This window comes from Oncorhynchus nerka, linkage group LG2 (genome assembly GCF_034236695.1).
Source record: "Oncorhynchus nerka isolate Pitt River linkage group LG2, Oner_Uvic_2.0, whole genome shotgun sequence".
Classification (NCBI taxonomy): domain Eukaryota; kingdom Metazoa; phylum Chordata; class Actinopteri; order Salmoniformes; family Salmonidae; genus Oncorhynchus; species Oncorhynchus nerka.
The window spans coordinates 70,496,465-70,516,825 of NC_088397.1; the positions used below are offsets into that span (position 1 = coordinate 70,496,465).

Below are 20,361 nucleotides of genomic sequence, written 5' to 3' on the forward strand. Positions count from 1 at the left end.
ACATAACAATGATAGACATATCCCATTTTTTATTTGGATATTGAGTCCTACCATATTACAATCAACTAAACTACAGGATATGTGGTAGTTGTGCGTGGTCCGAAGAGGCAATAATATAATCATTGAGAATACACACATTGATGTTTTTATTCAATTGATTGTATTTAACATGGGTGTTTGATTGAGGTAGACATGTACAATCAAAATGTTTTTTTAAGTGCACAAAACATTAAATATCTCAGTTAATTTCTTCTGACATCCATTGAATTTATGACAGTCTTTGAAATTAGAACAAAATAATAAGACACAAATTAAAAGTAATGTTGGAACAAGGTACAATTAGTATGCTTTGCAAATTTAAACATCTGGAAATTGATGCAAAATTATGAGAGATTCAGTCCCCTTAAAATAAGCCTTTGCCTTTTTTAATGCTCAGCTGCTTCCATATAGGCAGGCTGGCAAACAGGTTTTTAGACATTCCAAATATGGCACTGAAGTCTGAGTCTGAGAGATGTTTCTGGAAGACAGAGGGAGAGAGAGAAGGAGACCATTTACATGTTTCAAGGCAACATTCAAGTGTAAAGAATACATTTGTCAAGACACTTAAAACAAGTTGTACTACTGCGTAACTCATATTGAGGAGAGAATATACTTTTCTCACTTTAAAAACTACCAATGAATACATCATCTGAGTGTATCAGTGTGGCAGTACTTTGAACACTAGTCACTTCATTATAGCAGCTCAGTACACCTACCTCCTTTTGGGTGGGTTCGACACCCTTAGGCAGCTCATTGGCTAGTTTGTTGATCAGGTCCTTAGGTGGGTAAGACTGGAAGTTCTTCTTGGTCTCAACACCATTCTGCTCCTGAGAGGCAAAGATTAGATTCAGGAGTTTGTCTGACAATTTTGTTTTACACAACGGCTGCCGTGGCATAATGGATGTGTAATCATTTTTGTTCAGACAAACTAAACGATCAGTTATATCACAACCAAAGTGGGTTGTAAATCTGTTGTAATGGCCTGAGTGTGTACAGGGCCAATACAATTGAGGTATCCCTTCGTCTGTTGGGTTGAGTTCACAGCAAGGTTAGGTCAATTGATTGATGGATTCAGCTCATCATTTTCTCAATCCCCCTCTTTACACCAAGTTTTGGTGAATGCATAGATAAATAAAATTGTGCTTACATTTGTGATCCTTACGAGGAATGTCACCTCCCCCAACTCTTTCTTCAGCTCTTCGTAAGTTTTCCCTCCCTAACACAACAAATGTGTGTACAGTATTATTGATGGAATCTATATACTTAAACAGTTGTGTACAATTTGACGCACACACACAGACACACACATATACACACACACAGGCCGAGAGTTCAACTGGAAGAGAAGGAGATCACTTGCACTCACGCTCCATTTGGAGGGGTCCCAGGCGGTGAACCAGCCGGTGAAGGTGGGGGGTTCGTACCCCTGCTTGATGAGGAGGACGGGGGTGTCAGGGTCCCGGGACCCTGGGTGGGTTCGCAGGTACTCCTGACTGGTGACCACAGCCTCCTTCCTCTCCAACTCATTGGCCTCATTCCCTACCCAGAGGAAAACCTGGATGCAACATGATCAGATATCTGATGACGATTCACAAATGTAATATAAAATATACAAAATAAAGTAAGCTTCATGTGACAGCGCTTTGATTGCAGACCTATTACCTTTTTGTTAGTATAATGTTTTATAATTGTGTGATTTACTTTATAACAATTTGGTTAACATTGCAAGTTGTGTTTTAACAATACACACTGTACCTGGTCCCACGTGTCTAGCAGCATGACATCATCCTCGCTGAGGTCATCCTGTGTGAACTGGGTCACCTCGGTAACGATGAAACGGCCAGTCTTATTGGAGCATTCAAAGAGACGCTGCTGATGATCCAGAGCAGCCTGCTGTAGTCTTTCAGAGACAAGAAACACACACACACAAATGTAAATACACCAAACTGTTTACTTGAAATCCAACCTATCTAGCACAGTGACTCACATCAATCAATTGTACATGGTTTAGGATTGCAATAACTTCACTAACGTAATACAGCTGCTCCAATTTACATTATATGAGAGAATATTTGGTTGAAATACAGATAATGGCAAGGTAACATACTGCCATACTTTATGACAGTTTATTACCTCTTGTCGTTGGCATAAGGAGCCTTCCCTCCAAGTAAATCCCAGAATTCAACAGGCTCCTGACCCTCCGCCACGATCTCCTCAGCAGTTGAGTGCTGTCCAATTACAGAACTGACCTCCTTAGCCATGGCTCTCTCATCCCCACTTGATCCCTGGCCAATCAGAGAGAGACTATTAGACAGAATGTTGTACCATCTCTGTGTCTGCGTCCCAAATGGCACCCTATTCCCTATACCCCACAAACTCAACTCTGGACCTCGAAGCATGTTCCACTTCATTTTATTAATTGTTCCCCTTCAGTCAGGGACTGATGTAGACCTGTCACACCAGGTGTGTGCAATTAATTATCTGGTAGAACAGAAAACCAGCAGATTCCACACCTGAATATATCTATTTATCCTCCCTACAGTACCTTGCCACACCACAGGTGAATCCCGGACTGGCTCCTCAGCAGAAAGACATCGTTTGAGTTGAGCGAGGCTGCCAGGGCCGGCACCTCGATGGCTTTGGTGTTGGAGGCATCAGAACCGCGGACCTGGAACAATCTGATGGGGGGCTCTGGGTCAGATGTCCCTTTTCTGGAGGTACCACCCTAAGGAACAGAAGATGAGGAGAGCAGGTCAGGTTTGATTTAAATATGTTGTAATAAATTACTTCATGGTTTGAAATCCTAAATCAACCTATAATCACGGATAAACAAAAGACAATCCATGGATATCAGAAAATGAAAACCAGTTTCACAATTCTTAAATTGTATCATTGTACCATTAAATCAAAAAATAAAACTGTCTCACCTCAAATATAACCATTTTACCCTTGAACATGGCCATGAAGTGTCTGGGTTCCTTGCCCATGGTGATCCTTACTTGTACAGGCTGGTCACCATACTTTTGATCCAGGGCCACGGCCTGGAAGGCAGATGCCGCTATCTCATCCTGAGAGGCATGACGCCCCTGAAAAAAAATATGAACTGTAATGATGATGTATTTAGGTCTAAAGTAAGGTAATTTTATTGCCATGTTATTCCAAATAAATGGATGAACCTTCATGCGTTCTACAATGGCAGTGAGCTCCTTTACCTGCCACATGTAAAGGAGGTAGTTGAGTTTGTTGTGGACCTCATAAGTGTAGAGGACCAAGTAGCAGTCTCCTCCATAGAAGAAGCCATGCCACTGGGATTCCACTGGGACCAGCTCCAGGTCCTCGATACGCCACACCTGCATGTGTCACAGAGAGTGTATGAAATCTCCACAAGGAACAAACAGTGAGTCAAATGACCGAGAGATATCTTGGAACAAATGACATAAATCAGAGTTCATGTTTTTGTGAGTTTACCTGCACTTGGCCAGTGCCATCATCCACCATGCGCTCCTGTGCTGCTACATCTGGCATCACATGCATCCGTGTTGCATCAAACTTCTCCTGAGTGACGTTGGCTAACATATATATGTATACAGTATTAGTCAAAAGTTTGGACACACCTACTCATTCTTTATTTTTATTATTTTCTACATTGTAGAATAATAGTGAATACATCAAAACTATGAAATAACACATATATAACACTTATATAAAACTATGATGTAACACACAAACAAAAAAGTGTTTAAATACACCTTAGCCAAATACATTTAAACTCAGTTTTTCACAATTCCTGACATTTCATCATAGTAAAAATACCCTGTCTTAGGTCAGTTAGGATCCCCACTTTATTTTAAGAATGTAAAATGTCCGAATTATACTAGAGAGAATTATTTATTTCAGATTTTATTTCTTTCATCACATTCCCAGTGGGTCAGAAGTTTACATACACTCAATTAGTATTTGGCAGCATTGCCTTTAAATCGTTTTACTTGGGCCAAATGTTTCGGGTAGCCTTCCACAAGCTCCCCAAAATAATTTGGGTGAATTTTGGCCCATTCCTCCTGACAGAGCTGGTGTAACTGAGTCAGGTTTGTAGGCCTCCTTGTTCGAACACGCTTTTTCAGTTCTACCCACAAATTTTCTATAGGATTGAGGTCAGGGCTTTGTGATGACCACTCCAATACCTTGACTTTGTTGTCCTTAAGCCATTTTTCCACAATTTTGGAAGTATGCTTGGGGTCATTGTCCATTTGGAAGACCAGTTTGTGACCAAGCTTTAACTTCCTGACTGTTGTCTTGAGATGTTGCTTCAATATATCCACAATTTTCCTTTCCTCATGATGCCATCTATTTTGTGAAGTGCACCAGTCCCTCCTGCAGCAAAGCACCCCCACAACATGATGCTGCCACCCCCGCGCTTCACGGTTGGGATGGTGTTCTTCCTCTTGCAAGCCTCCCCCTTTATCCTCCAAACAAAGCGATGGTCAATATGGCCGAACAGTTCTATTTTTTTTTCATTAGTCCAGAGGACATTTCTCCAAAAAGTATGATCTTTGTCCACATGTGCAGTTACAAACCGTAGTCTGGCTTTTATATGGCGGTTTTGGAGCAGTGGCTTCTTCCTTGCTGAGCGGCCTTTCAGGTTATGTCGATATAGGACTCATTTTACTGTGGATATAGATACTTTTGTACCTGTTTCCTCCAGCATCTTCACAAGGTCCTTTGCCGTTGTTCTGAGATTGATTTGCAATTATCGCACCAAAGTACGTTCATCTCTAGGAGACAGAACGCGTCTCCTTCCTGAGAGGTATGACGGCTGCGTGGCCCCATGGTGTTTATACTTGTGTACTATTGTTTGTACAGATGAACGTGGTACCTTCAGGCGTTTAGAAATGCTCCCAAGGATGAACCAGACTTGTGGAGGTTTACAATTTTTTTTCTGAGGTTTTGGCTGATTTCTTTTGATATTCACATGATGTCAAGCAAAGAGGCACTGAGTTTGAAGGTAGGCCTTGAAATACATCTACAGGTACACCTCCAATTGACTTAAATGATGTCAATTAGCCCATCAGAAGCTTCTAAAGCCATGACATCATTTTCTGGAATTTTCCAAGCTGTAGGCACAGTCAACTTAGTGTATGTAAACTTCTGACCCACTGGAATTGTGATACAGTGAGTTATAAGTGAAATAATCTGTCTGTAAACAATTGTTGAAAAATTACTTGTGTCATGCACAAAGAAGATGTCCTAACCGACTTGCCAAAACTATAGTTTGTTAACAAGAAATTTGTGGAGTGGTTGAAAAACGAGTTTTAATGACTCCACAAAATAAAGACAAACACAAAGTGAGCAATTAGATACTAAAGATAGTATTTTCCAAGCACTCATGTCAAACATACATCAAGAAGGGGGAAAGGTAGTCACTTAAAGACAATAACTTTTATCCCATTTCTAGCTATTGATTTGGATCTGGTACCTAACATAGAAACACATACCCACTCTCCCCACACTGTGTGTTTTGCCCAGGCCTACAGTCTGATCCTTCACACTCCAGCTCTGGAACAGCTGCTTAAAGAGGGCAGACTCTGCCCCATCATTCACTGTCTCCACATTGGTGGTGGTGGGATAGTTCTTCAGCTTAATGAACTCCTGTTCACAGAGGAAGGAGACAGATTCAGTGCATTCCCATCAGATACTGCAACTGGTTACTTGGCACACAAAACTCAAGCTGCCACTATAGCTGATTTTTTGTTACAAAAGAGGAAACAAAAAGAAGATACCATACAGTATGTGTGATCTCTTATACCCACCAAAGCTCTGGACATGGCAGCCTGTCTCTCTGCCTTGTTGGCTCGCTTCCCCTTCCACACAAAGATCTTCACCCCTCCCTGGTCTAGGAAATAACAGTCCTGGAGAAAGATTAAGTCACATGAGCAAATATCTATAACTGGGAGCCCACAACTCTTCATAATGCTAATATCAAATGATGTCCGACTTGTACAATTTTCTGCTCTGCAGACTTACGTCATGATTCAACATGTCCTGAACCAGTGGCCTAGTGGCAACTTCTATGACTTTCATCTGGCCCTCAGCATCAGACACACTGTTGGGGACAGGACATACTTACTAATGACTAAGCATGCTATCATGTCAACTCCTTGTATCTTATTGTCATGCCAAGCATGGCTTGGACTAGGCTAACTATGATTCAGAATGAGTTTTAAACTTTTTGGAGTTAACTTTTTTTGGAATAAATGCCTGACACAATCCAAACAGGCAAAAATACAGGACATCTGGACATGGGCCCTTAGCCACTCACTGGTACAGAGTAAGCTGTGCTTTCTGTTGTTGGTCAGCTAATTCATCAGGCATTCCACTGGGCAGCTTGGAGGTCCGTTGCCCCAGGATGCTAGTCAGGATGTCCATCAGTTTAGAGGAATTTGCTTCTGCTTCCCCCTCTATCACCCCTATCTCCGTCCGACCCCCTCGCTCCCTGTCCCGAATGTCTTTAGCCAGCAGCATGCCCTAAGAGTCACAGAATGTAAAGTTAGAGATGTCGTTCCATGAAAAGAGTGGATGTTGCATCCCTTTGATATTTTCAGTAGAAATTGTTCACCAATATTGCATTTTAAAAGTCTGTTAAATTCAATGAAGTGCCCTTTAATATATACCACCTGGAGAATTCGATAAATCAGACTTTTTTATATGAATTATGGCTTATAAAGTGCAAAACTTCTGCATTTGTACATGTTCCTCTATCAACCCTGTGTCACTTTTAGGAAGATTTCATCCCACTTCAACCCACCAAACATTTTCCCAAGTTTCATCATCATTGTAAAGCCCTAGTTATTAACTTGATTTGCCAAATTAATTTCTAAAGATTATTTATTTAATGTGATTAGTGGTTCAATTTAAGGTCAACCCTGTTACAATAACTGCATTTTTATTGAGTTTTGGATCATTTTTTCCAAAAGAAACATTGAACATCTAATAGTCAAATCATAGTGTAAACGCAAGTGAGCTGGTTCTACTCTTTTTGGCAATTTTCTGGTGTTTTGTGATGGGACAACTAAACAGGTCGAGCATAACACCTGTCAACCCTGTTACCCATAAGATAGACAGGCGAGATAAACGTTTTTTTGTGAAGCTTGCATTCAACTGCCGCTCTCTGTTGCCCACAACAAGCTTCCATTCCCCCTGTCACAATGGGATTTTATGTCGGATTTAAGATGAAATCATCAACCCTGTTATGGTCAACCCTGTTACTTTATTTGGCACTTAATAGGCACTTATTATAGTGTTTATTTATTTATTTAACCTATCAAGATGGAAAGATTTGTTTTGAATAAAGTTGAACTGTCACAACTTCCGCCGAAGTCGGTCCCTCTCCTTGTTCGGTCCCTCTCCTTGTCACCGACCTTCTAGCCATCATTGATCCATTTTTCATTTTCCATTGGTTTTGTCTTGTCTTCCTACACACCTGGTTCCAATCCCATTTATTACATGTTGTGTATTTAACCCTCTGTTTCCTCTCATGTCCTTGTCAGAGATTGTTTGTTGTATGTAGGTGTGTTATTTGTTCTGGTGTGCGACGGGTTTTGCACCCTATTATGTTATTTTTGTATACTTTGGTTTTCGGAGGTTTTGATGTTTATTAAACAGCTCCGTTTTTACCAAGTTCATTCTCCTGCGCCTGACTTCCCTGCCACCAGCACATTACATGAACATGTGCTCTTTATGACAGAATGTTAAAATTAGGTGAAATCAAATATTTTCAAAAGGCACAGAATTGGTGGAATAACCCAGAGTTGTGTGATTGATTTACTGTGATTCTAATCTAAAGTGTCGCTTCTAATGTGTTTCTACTAGGGGTCTCTTCAGCCAATCTTTAAGGGAGTGAAGTGGATTTCACTTCAACCACTCTTGGTTTATTGAGCTACCAATATGGAATTAGCTTCATCGTGTCACTGATAGGAGGTAGGTGTAATAAGATTACATTGACTTCACTGTTGATGCACTCCTTGAGAATAGCAATTGCACAGATCGTTACCGTACCTTGAGCCTCTCCTGTCTGTTGCTCTCTGGTCCATTCCACTGAATGATGGTTTTACCAGAGTCCAACAGAAAGACATCCCCAAGATTGAAGCTTTTCCAGCTCATCTCTACCTACAGTATAGGCAGAATTGTGCCAGATACATTACAAGTTAATTTTCAAGCATTTTCAGCTGCACTTCCTGTTGTGTTACACAGAATGAAATCCCCCTGTATCTATGTTTCTCACCTCCATGGCGCTGACCCTTTTCTTCCCTTTCACATGCAGCAGTCTCTGGATGTCATAACTGTTGGTCTCTATGTGTTTCATTCCTGATGCCACCCCACCCTTCTTATAGCTGTAGGAGACAGAGAGATAAGTAGGCTATAAAATACATTTCTCTTGGTTTTATTACAGTGTAATGTCTGTATTGCATGCACAATATACATTGTGTTTTTAGTGACGTTGAAATAAGAGCTTTTGCTCAATAATCAAATCTGTATGGGTGGGTACACTAATCACCATTGATAACTATGCTGCTTTGCCCAACCTACACCCACAGAAGAATTACCCACAGTGCCTCAGAATAAGATCAGAATGGGAATACTGAACAGAGTATAACGATGAGATTGTTTGATTTCTCCCTGTCTCTGTCTCTGTGTATATATTTATATATATTTTATGTACAGTGCCTTGCAAAAGTATTCATCCCCCTTGGCATTTTTCATATTTTGTTGCATTACAACCTGTAATTTAAATTTAAATTTATTTGGATTTCATGTAATGGACATACACAAAATAGTCCAAATTGGTGAAGTGAAATTTTAAAAAATTACTTGTTTAAAAAAATTCTACAAAATAAAAAACGGAAAAGTGGTGCGTGCATATGTATTCACCCACTTTGCTGTGAAGACCCTAAATAAGATCTGGTGAAACCAATTACCTTCAGAATTCACATAATTAGATAAATAAAGTCCACCTGTGTGCAATCTAAGTGTCACATGATCTGTCACATGATCTCAGTATATATACACACCTGTTCTGAAAGGCTCCAGAGTTTGCAACACCACTAAGCAAGGGGCACCACCAAGCAAGCGGCCCCATGAAGACCAAGGAGCTCTCCAAACAAGTCAGGGACAATGTTGTGGAGTACAGATCAGGGTTTGGTTATAAAAAAATATCAGAAACTTTGAACATCCCACGAGCACCATTAAATCCATTATTAAAAATGGAAAGAATATGGCACCACAACAAACCTGCCAACAGAGGGCCGCCCACCAAAGCTCATGGACCAGGCAAGGAGGGCATTAATCAGAGAGGCAACAAAGAGACCAAAGATAACCCTGAAAGAGCTGCAAAGCTTCACAGTGGAGATTGGAGTATCTGTCCATAGGACCACTTTAAGCCGTACACTCCACAGAGCTGGGCTTTATGGAAGAGTGGCCAGTTAAAGGCCATTGCTTAAAGAACAAAATAAGCAAACATGTTTGGTGTTCGCCAAAAGGCATGTGGGAGACTCCCCAAACATATGGAAGAAGGTACTCTGGTCAGATGAGACTAAAATTGAGCTTTTTGGCACTCAAGGAAAATGCTATGTCTGGCGCAAACCCAACACCTCTCATCACTCCGAGAACACCATCCCCAGCATCATGCTGTGGGGATGTTTTTCCATCGGCAGGGACTGGGAAACTGGTCAGAATTGAAGGAATGATGGATGGAGCTAAATACAGGGAAATTATTGAGGGAAACCTGTTTCAGTCTTCCAGAGATTTGAGACTAGGACGGAGGTTCACCTTCCGGCAGGACAATAACCCTAAGCATACTGCTAAAGCAACACTTGAGTGGTTTAAGGGGAAACATTTAAATGTCTTGGAATGGCCTAGTCAAAGCCCAGACCTCAATCCAATTGAGAATCTGTGGTATGACTAAAAGATTGCTATAAACCAACGGAACCCATCCAACTTGAAGGAGCTGGAGCAGTTTGCCTTGAAGAATGGTGTCACGCCCTGACCTTAGTTCTTTTTTGATGTCTCTATTTTGGTTTGGTCGGGGAGTGAGTTGGGGTTGGCATTCTGTTGTTTTTCTATGTTTTCTGTGTTTGGCCTGGTATGGTTCCCAATCAGAGGCAGCTGTCTATCGTTGTCTCTGATTCTCAATCATACTTAGGTAGCTCTTGCCCACATGGGTTTTGTGGGTAGTTGTTTTCTGTTTTGTGTTGTCACCTTTCAGGACAGTTTCGATTTTCGTTGTTTCACTTGGTTATTTTGTATTTCGTGTTCAGTTATTAAATTAACATGGACACCTACCATGCTGCGTTTTGGTCCGATCTTTCCTGTTCCTCAGATGAAGAAGATCGTTACAAATGGGCAAATATCCCAGTGGCTAGATGTGCCAAGCTTAGAGAGACATACCCCAATAGGTGTGCACCATCAAGTTCTGTTTTTTTGTCTTATTTGTCATTTGTTTCACAAAAATAAATATTTTGCATTTTCAAAGTGGTAGGCATGTTGTGTAAGTCAAATGATACAAACCCCCAAAAATATATTTTAATTCCAGGTTGCAAGGCAACAAAATAGGAAAAATTCCAAGGGCGGTGAATACTTTCACAAGGCACTGTATATACTTACATGACCCCTTGTTTGAAGTATCCCCGGAAGGCATCCGACTCATGGTTCTGGGCCTCGCGGTGCTGGATGGGCCCTGATCCCAGGAACTCATCCAGCTGGATGGTGTAGACTGCGGCCGCACCCTGTTCATCCTGACTGGACTGGGAGCCGATCCAGTAGTGGATGTCATAGGAGAGAGAACTACCCACTTTCTGGGTCTGAGATAGACAGGGGGAGATAAAGAGAGAGAGATCAATATTCCCCCCCTAGACACAACTACAACAAAACAACCAACATAAACGGGTCACAACTCCTGCAGCTCTGTTTCACGCTGGGTCTGTACATAGTCAATGATAGGCTTCGGGGGAACTACATCTGTAGGTACACCTATAGCTCATCTCTTGGCAGTAATACTGCAGACCACTTTATCACTGACCTTAACCCAGAGTTTCTCAGAGTGTTCACAGTTAGCCCACTGACACCCCTATCAGATCACAGCAAAATCACAATCTACTTGAAGAGAGCAATACTCAACCATGAGGCATCGAAGCCGAAAAAACTGCATGCTATTGAGAAATGCTATCGATGGTAGGAGGGTAGTGTAGATACCTACCAAAAAACAATTGGCCAAAAACAAAGCCAATCACCCCTAGATAACTTCCTGGACAAAATGTTTCCCTGCAAATAGTGAAGGTGTAAACTTAGAAGTAGGAAGCCTGAACAATATATTTGACCTATCAGCTAACATATCACATTTGAATTCAGGCAGAAAACCTAAGAAAACTAACAGCAATGAGAAATGGTTTAATGAAGAGCTATCTATTCAAAATTGAGATGTATGGATAAACCACTTCTACAACCTCTTCAGCAATATAACAACAGTTCTAACATTTCAAAAAAACTGTTTTCACTTTGTCATTATGGGGTATTGTATGTAGATTGATGAGAGAAAAATCCAATTTAATAAATTCTAGAATAAGGCAAAGAATAAGAGCATAAATCAGCTATTAAAGACTACCAGAACCCACTGGATTCTCAAATTACATTGGATGAGCTACAGGACAAATACAAACCCTCCAACCTGAAAAGGCCTGTGTTGTTAATGGTATACTAAACAAAATGATAAAATATACAGACCACAAATTCAAATGGGCTATTCTTAAACTCTCCAACATTATTCTTAGGTCTGGCGTATTCCCCAATATTTGGAACCAAAGTCTAGTTACTACAAGCCACAAAAGTGGAGACAAATTTCACCCCAATAATTACTGTGGAATCTGTGTCAACAGCAATCACAGAAATCCTCTGCAGTATCAACAGCAGACACCAACATTTCCTCAGTGAAAACAATGTCCTGAGCAAATGTCAAATTGGCTTCTTACAAAAAAAAACATACGACAGACCACGTACACAGTGCATTCGGAAAGTATTCAGACTCCTTGACTTTTCCACATTGTGTTACCTTACAAATCTACGTACAATACCCCATAATGACAAAGTGAAAACAGGTTTTTTGAAATGTTAGAAATTTTAAAAAACAGAAATATCTTAACATAAGTATTCAGACCCTTTGCTATGACACTCGAAATTGATCTTAGGTACATCCTGTTTCCATTGATCATCTATGAGATGTTTCTACAACTTGATTGGAGTCCACCTGTGGTAAATTCAATTGATTGGAAATTATTTGGAAAGGCACACACCTGTCTATCTATATAAGGTTCCACAGTTGACAGTGCATGTCAGAGCAAAAACCAAGCCATGAGGTAGAAGGAATTGAATTTACCACAGGTGGACTACAATCAAGTTGTAGAAACATCTCAATGATGATCAATGGAAACAGGATGCACCTGAGCTCAATTTGGAGTCTCTTAGCAAAGGGTCTGAATACTTACGTTATTTACATATCTGTTGTTTTTGTAAATAAATTTGCAAACATTTCTAAAAGAACGATTTTTCATTTTCATTAGGCGGCATGTGAAAGTTGAGCTCCTGGCCTAAACACATTGTGTAACGGGTGTCGTCGTAGGAAGAGGGGGAATCGGACCAAAGCGCAGCGTAGTGAGTGTTCATTACTTTTATTGAACACAAACAGAAATAACAAAGTGAATACACGAAACCGAAACAGTCCTGTCAGGTGAAGACCACTAAACAGAAGAAAAAAAAACTACCGACAAAACATAGGTGGGAAAAAGCTGCCTAAGTATGTTTCCCAATCAGAGACAATGATAGTCAGCTGTCCCTGATTGAGAACCATACCCGGCCAAAACAAAGAAATACAAAACATAGAAAAAAGAACATAGAATGCCCACCCAAATCACACCCTGACCAAACCAAAATAGAGACATAAAAAGCTCTATAAGGTCAGGGCATGACACATTGCTTGACTTCGGCCAGAGCAGTACAGAGCGCCATACCGGCACTTCAAAGTTTAGGGGAACTGCGTACCACCTCCTCTATAAAACAAAGTAGTCTATCGCTGGGCCTAGATTCACACACAGGCAAAAAATGATTGATCGAAGTGGAATGAAGGCGAGATCTGCATTGAATAGCAATGGAGAGTGGGCATTCATTTCCTAATTCCGTTTTGTTCAAGTTTATTTGCTGCCTGTCTGTGAATCTGTGCGTAACAGTAAACTGTTTGAAAGTGCGCAGATTGAAAATGTGCCAGCCTGAATGCTGTTCCAAGTTGTCAAATTAGGGATTGTAAGGTCATGAAAAGTCATGGAAATTAGTTGAATAATTTTTGTTATGTAATTCATAAAGGCACATGTTTAAATGGGAATTACCCTTCAGTGCCTGTCTATGTGTGCTGTTTGTGTGCCAGTGCGAGTGGGCCGTTGCCTGAGGAAGAGCGCGACATTTCAGCAGAAGGTATAAAATAATTACAGACAAGACTTACTAGATAGCCAATTCAAAACATCATTTCTACAAGTTATCTTGCTATAGCTAACTAAGCATTAATGTCGTTGTCACATTTCCACCACCACTGTAGAGCCTAAATAAATCTGCAATGTTGGAAAATTGGGATTCCCCTCTACTAGACAATAGCCATAATTTATGGCTAATGTTAAAAAATATTCGAAGAATAGTCTAACTGACAAATAACATGCTGTGCATAGATCTCCCCCAAAACATGAATATTATAGCCTTATATATAAATATGTCTAGTTAGATACCTGGCTTTGAAGTAGCTTACTTTATCCATTTGATCCCTGATTCATTGAATGAGGGAATCATTTTATAAAGACAAAAGCATTTTGTTGTAATGTTGCAATATTTTATATCAAGGGTGGTAACCATCCTCCAGGATAGCTACTGAGTGTGCAGGCTTTTGTTCAAGCCCTGGTCTAACCACATAGTAGTCAAAACAGGAGCTGCTCAACAGGGTAGACTTGGGTGTTTCAGGGCTGGATCAATAGCCAAGCCTCCTCACCCAGGAGCTCTCCAGATTGAGGGTTGACCACTTGTTGATAACATGTGACAACTGGAGTTCTACTTAGTTGAAGGTTAAGTGCCTTGATCAAGGGCACAATGGCAGGAGATGGTAAGTCTACATGGGATCAGACACAGCAGCCTTCCAGTGTCAATAATGCTTACTTTTCATGTACGCTATAATAATAGTCATGAAAACGTGGTTAAAAATCATGGAGAAGTAATGGAACATTTGTATAAACCATTAACAGTGAATAATCAGGTCTCTGTAGCATAATGTAATTTGTGAATTTCGGTGAACATAGTCTAATGAACCAACTTGGAAAAAGACAGCTCCTGCACTTCTTTCATCCCAAGTCAAGCATTACTTAAACATCAACACCACAGGTAACTTCCACAGGGCTGTGAACGATCTAAGAGACAAGGCAAGAAGGGCTTTCTATGCCATCAAAAGGAACATCAAATTCGACATCCCAATTAGAGTCTGGATAAAAATACTTGAATCAGTTCTAGAACCCATTGTCCTCTGGTTGTGAGGTCTAGGAGTCCACTCACCAACCAAGAATTCACAAAATTAGAAAAAACACCCAATTTAGACGCTGCATGCAGAATTCTGCAAAAATATATTTAGTGTACAACGCAAAACTCCGAATAATGCATGCAGAGCAGAATTAGGACTATATCCAGTAGTTATCCAAATCCAGAATATAGGTGTTATATTGTACAACCACCTAAAACAAACCGATGCCCAAACATTCCACCACAAAGCCCTCACATACAGAGAGATGAACCTAGAGAAGAGTCCCCTCAGCCAGCTGGTTCTGGGGCTCTGTTCACAAACACAAACAGACCCCACAGAGCTCCAGGACAGCAACACAATCAGATCCAACCAAATTATGAGAAAGCAAAAAGAGAACTATTTGACAAACTGGAAATGAATTAACCAAAAAACAGCAAATTGGAATGCTATCTGGCCCTAAACAGAGAGTAGACAGTGGCAGAACACGTGACCTCTGTGACTGACCCAAAATTAAAGAACATCCTTGACTATGTACAGGCTCAGTGAGCATAGCCTTGCTATTGCGAGAGTCCGCCATAGCTCCATAGCTCTCGAGAGAAGACAGGCTATGTGCACACTGGCCGCAAAATGTGGTGGAAACTGAGCTGAACTTCCTGCCAAATGCATGACCCTATTAGAGATACATATTTCTCACAGATCACACAGACCCACAAAGAATTTGAAAACAAATAAAACATTAATAAACTCCCATATTTGTTTGGCAAAATACCACAACGTGCAATTGCAGCAGCAAGATGTGTTGTCCGTTGCCATGAGAAAAGGGCAACCAGTGGAGCAGAAACAACACTGTAAATACCACCAACACTTATCTGTTTATTTATCTTCCCTACTATTCCTACTACAACTATTTGCACATTGCTGAAACACTGTACATAGTTGATAATATTACACTTAAAATGTCTTTATCATTTTGAAACCTTTGTGAATGCAATGTTTACTGTTAATTTCTAATAATTGTTTGTTGATGTTTTGTGTCTTCTCACTTTTGTTTATTGTTTACTTCCCTTGCTTTGTCAATGTAAACATGTTTCCCATGTAAATAAAGCCCCATTGAATTGAGAGAGCGAGAGAAATAGACCCAGTGCCTTTAGAAAGTATTTACACCACTTGACTTTTTCCACATTTTGTTGTGTTACAACCTGAAACTAAAATGGATTAAATTGAGATTTTGTGTCACTGGCCTACACACAATACCCCATAATGTTAAAGTTGAATTATGTTTTTACTAAAATGTCTTCAACCCCTTTGTTATTGCAAGTCACATAATAAGTTGTATGGACTTACTCTATGTGCAATAATGGTGTTTAACATGATTTGTACCCCACACATACAATTATCTGTAAGGTCCCTCAGTCGAGCAGTGAATTTCAAACACAGATTCAACCACAAAGACCAGGGAGGTTTTCCAATGTCTCGCAAAGAAGGGCACCTATTGGTAGATGGGTAAAAATACAAAAAACAAACATTGAATATCCCTTTGAGCATGGTGAAGTTATTAATGACACTTTGGATGGTGTATCAATACATCTAGTCACTGAAAATATACAGGCGTCCTTCCTAACTTAGTTGCCGGAGAGGAAGGAAACCACTCAGGGATTTCACCACTAGCCAATTGTGACAGTTACAGAGTTTAATGGCTGTGATAGGAGAAAACTGAGGATGGATCAACAACATTGTAGTTATTCCACAACACTAACCTAAATGACAGAGTGAAAAGAAGTAGGCCTGTACAGAATAAAAAAATATACCAAAACATGCATCCTGTTTGCAATAAGGCACGAAAGGCCCCCAAAAAATTGGCAAAGAAATTAACTTTATATCCTGAATACAAAGTGTTATGTTTGGGGCAAATCCAACATATGACTGAGTACCACTCTTCATATTTTCAAGCATGGTGCTGGCTGCATCATGTTATGGGTATGCTTGTCATCTGCAAGGACTAGGAAGTTTTTTTTAGGATAAAAATAAACAGAATATAACTAAGCACAGGCAAAATCCTAGACTAACCCAGAAAGACTCACAGATTCTAACATGTATTGACTCAGGGAGTTTTATGTAGATCATTGACACAAAAAAAAGACCATTAAATCCATTTGAATCCCACCTTGTAACACAACAACATGTGGAAAAAGTCATGGGGTGTGAATACTTTCTGAAGGCACTGTAGATAGATTAACAGAGCGACAGATAGGGAGAGGGTGGAGATAGAAAGAGATAAAAAGCATGGAGGGAGATTGAAAGAAGAGGAGGTAGAGGCGGACAGACAAACAAACAAACTGACAGAGATAGAAAGAGGAAACATCACAAAGAGCATTTTGTGACTCACAGGCCTTCAAACCAGGACCAATGGTATATAGCCGTTAGCAAGCAAATACTGTCACCACTATGATAATCATGCAAAACAGACTCCAAAGCAAACACACTGATTCCCTCCAGGGCATTAATTAACATGCAGTGCCTAGTGAAAGTCTACACACCCTATATACAGTCTTCACATTTTGCTGCCTTAAAATTCAATCTAAATATTGATTAAATGTGTGTGCGGGGGGGTGGCGGTTCCCTACAGATCAACACAACATTTTCAAAGTTTAAAGGAAGTTATAGAAAATGTAAAAAATTAACAAATATAACTGGATTGCGTATGTTTTCACAACCCAGAGTTAAGAAATCCCATAGGGCGGCGCACAATTGGCCCAGCGTGGTTAAATAATCAAAATTTAAAAATCTTGGTGGAAGCACCTTTGGCAGCCATTACATCTGTGAATCATTTAGAAAATGATTCTACCAACCTATAGGGCAACATATCCATTGTTTTTGTCAAAATTGCTCAATCACATTACATTTGATTGTGAATCATTGATGGACTGCAATATTCAAACCTTGTTTCAGATTTTTCAAGCAGATTTAAGTCAGGACTGAGACTGGACCATTCAGGAACACTCAACACCACTTTGAAAGCCATTCTGGTGTGTCTTTGGCATTAACATTGGTGTAATTGTCTTGCTGTAAAATAAAACTCTATCCCAGGGTATTCAGAAGGCTGAGGCTGGTTTTCCTCTAACTTTTTACCTGGGCTTTGCTCTTTTCATATTTAATTTGATCCTGACAAACTCCTCAGTTCCTGCCGATGACAAGCATACATATAACATGATGCTGCCACTACAATACTTGAAAATAGAGAGGGTTTCCCTCTGTAATGTATTGGATTTGACCCAAACCTGTAGTTTTTTATTTAATGTATTCACTGTGTTGTCTTGCAGTATTGCTTAACATCCTTGTTGCAAACAGAATGGATGATTTGGAGTGGATGTTTTACTTTATCACACAGGCTAGTATGGAGTGAATGCAATGTTGTGGATCCCTTTGTATTTTCAAGAATTGTGGTGACAGCATCATGTTATGGGTATGCTTGTCACTGGCAGGGACTGGGGAGTTTGCCAGGGTCAAAATAAATATGAACGGAGCAAATCCCAGGTAAAAAGTTGAGAGAAAAACCTACCGTAGTCTTCTGAAAACCTAACCTTGGGATAGGGTTTTATATTTCCGCAGGACAATTACACAAATGTTTATGTAAAGACATCAGAATGGCATACCAAGAGGAGTTGAGTGTTCTTGAATGGTCCAGTCTCAGTCCCGATTTAAATCTATTTAAAAAATCTGAGACAAGGATTAAATATTGCTTTCCATCAATGATTCCCAAGCGAATTTACTGAGCTTGACCAGTTTTGACAAAAATGATGGATATATGTTGCGCTAAGAGTTGTGCAAAGTTGGTAGAATCGTATTGAAAACTATTCACAGCTGTAATGGCTGCCATAGGTGCTTTCACCAAGTATTAACTCTAGCGTGTGAAGACATGCGCATTCAAGAAATCTTAGGGTTTTTTGTGTTCATTTGGAAATTATTGTATAGCTTTCTTTCACTTTGAAAATGTGGAGTAGGCCTCCCGAGTGGCGCAGCGGTCTAAGGCACTGCATTGCAGTGCTAAAGGCGTCACTACAGATCTGGGTTCAATCCCGGGCTGTGTTGCAGCCAGCCGTGACCGGGAGACCCATGAGGTAGGGCACAATTGGCCCAGCGTTGTCCAGATTAGGGGAGGGTTTGGCCGGCCGGGATGTATTTGTCCCATCTCGCTCTAGCGACTCCTGTGGTGGGCCGGGCACTTGCACGCTGACACGGTTGCCAGTTGTACAGTGTTTTCTCCGATACGTTGTTGCGGCTGGCTTCCGGATTAAGCGAGCAGTGTGTCAAAAAGCAGGGTGGCTTGGCAGGGTCGTGTTTCGGAGGATGCGTGGCTCTCGACCTTCGCCTCTCCCGAGTTGGGAGTTGAAGTGATGAGACAAGACTGGAACTACCAATTGGATATCACAAAAAAGGGGTAAAAAGTACCACAAAAAAATGTGGAGACGTTGTGTATATCTGTAGAGGGGGAAAAACTATTGAATCCCTTTTAGATTACATTTTAAGACAGACAAATGTGAAGAGGGGTGTGTAGACTTTCACTAGGCACTGCAAATCATAACTCCCTCATTCAACAAATTAATGTGCTGACATGACATCCCTGATGAGTATCATGGCCCCGAGACTCACAGAGAGTAGGATGTAGCAGTCGCCCTCGTAGAAGTTTCCATGTGATTTTTCAGGGACCTGCACCAGCTCCATTTTCTGTGGTGACAAAGAAATGTCTTTTTCACAACTGACTTTGTGAAATCCACACCCTGATCATTTTCAAAGAATACACTGACTGACAGCTGCCTTACCTCGATTCGCCAGATTATAATCCCAGGATTGTGGGATACTGCTCTGAATGTGTACTCCATGTTTCTCAGATACAGGCAATCTCAATCTATGAGGGAAAGATCCTTGGACGAAGAAGGAGTATTTCTGTAACCACTGAACCAAATTGCAATGTCTGACACAGGAGGTTATTGAGATGGATATTAAAAATGACTTCAATATCAATTTCAGGATTTATGGAGTTTTACTGCAGAATGAATGTATTTGCATCAAAAAATGGGTGTTGTCGGAAGAAGAGGGAGAAGCATTCAAAAGCACTGCGTTGCCATTGACATCCATTACTATACAAAGTCCACAACATACTGTACCTTACTGTTCTGATGGTCAAAGCTGTGTACGCCTATATCGATCCAGCCATAAAACATCCTGATTATCTTCTCTCAATATACACCATGAAACTCAGAAATCACAGAGGGCAGATATGATCAAGTCAAACAGTACCTGGAGTTGCTGTTGCAGAGGTAGAAGACAAGGGTGTCCAGCTAGAAAGTTACTTGCTTGATTGTAGGAGTAAGTGTCTCTGTGTGTGTCTGGATGGTTCTTCTGTTGACTCAAGGTTGGACACAGCAGTACATCCCCAGGAGAGCACCAGAGGATTTAGGATTGTCACTGGAGCATCAAAGCATCCTTCTTCTCCTCTTCCTCCTCCTGGCCCTTGGACCCTGGGAGATTTGCCTGAGTTTGCATGTTCCAGGACCTCTCCTATCGCTCCATCCAATCGCTGATTCGAGAAAAGGAAAGATACACAAATCAGCAGGGAAATGAGAGAGCAGACACGACTCATATTCAAAAGACCATGGGCTTAAAGGACACATTAGTGATAGTGGAGTTGGGAGGGAAGGGGGGAGAGGAGGTGGAGAAAGAAAGGGAGGGAG

At 40.7% G+C, this 20,361-nt stretch overlaps 1 protein-coding gene across 4 annotated transcripts; it reads right to left on the minus strand.

Annotated features, from left to right (window-relative positions):
- Positions 1-122: 122 nt before the first annotated feature.
- Positions 123-20,131, minus strand: LOC115141156 (advillin-like). Of its 4 annotated transcripts, none has more exons than XM_029679866.2 (20): positions 19,928-20,131; positions 19,450-19,535; positions 19,280-19,354; positions 10,696-10,892; positions 8,318-8,426; positions 8,092-8,202; positions 6,356-6,561; positions 6,061-6,139; positions 5,847-5,945; positions 5,532-5,685; positions 3,508-3,608; positions 3,252-3,389; positions 2,967-3,125; positions 2,585-2,764; positions 2,173-2,324; positions 1,795-1,939; positions 1,406-1,594; positions 1,187-1,255; positions 756-866; positions 123-517 (listed from the first exon to the last, which is right to left on the minus strand). In XM_029679866.2, the coding sequence occupies exons 2-20, from the start codon at positions 19,507-19,509 to the stop codon at positions 404-406; spliced, it is 2,448 nt and encodes an 815-aa protein (XP_029535726.1). In that variant the 5' UTR covers positions 19,510-19,535; positions 19,928-20,131; the 3' UTR covers positions 123-403. The 4 variants fall into 4 exon arrangements, with proteins under 4 accessions (XP_029535726.1, XP_029535710.1, XP_029535718.1 ...); XM_029679850.2 differs by having other exon boundaries at positions 19,450-19,551; XM_029679858.2 differs by having other exon boundaries at positions 19,450-19,582.
- Between the last annotated feature and the right edge of the window lie 230 nt (positions 20,132-20,361).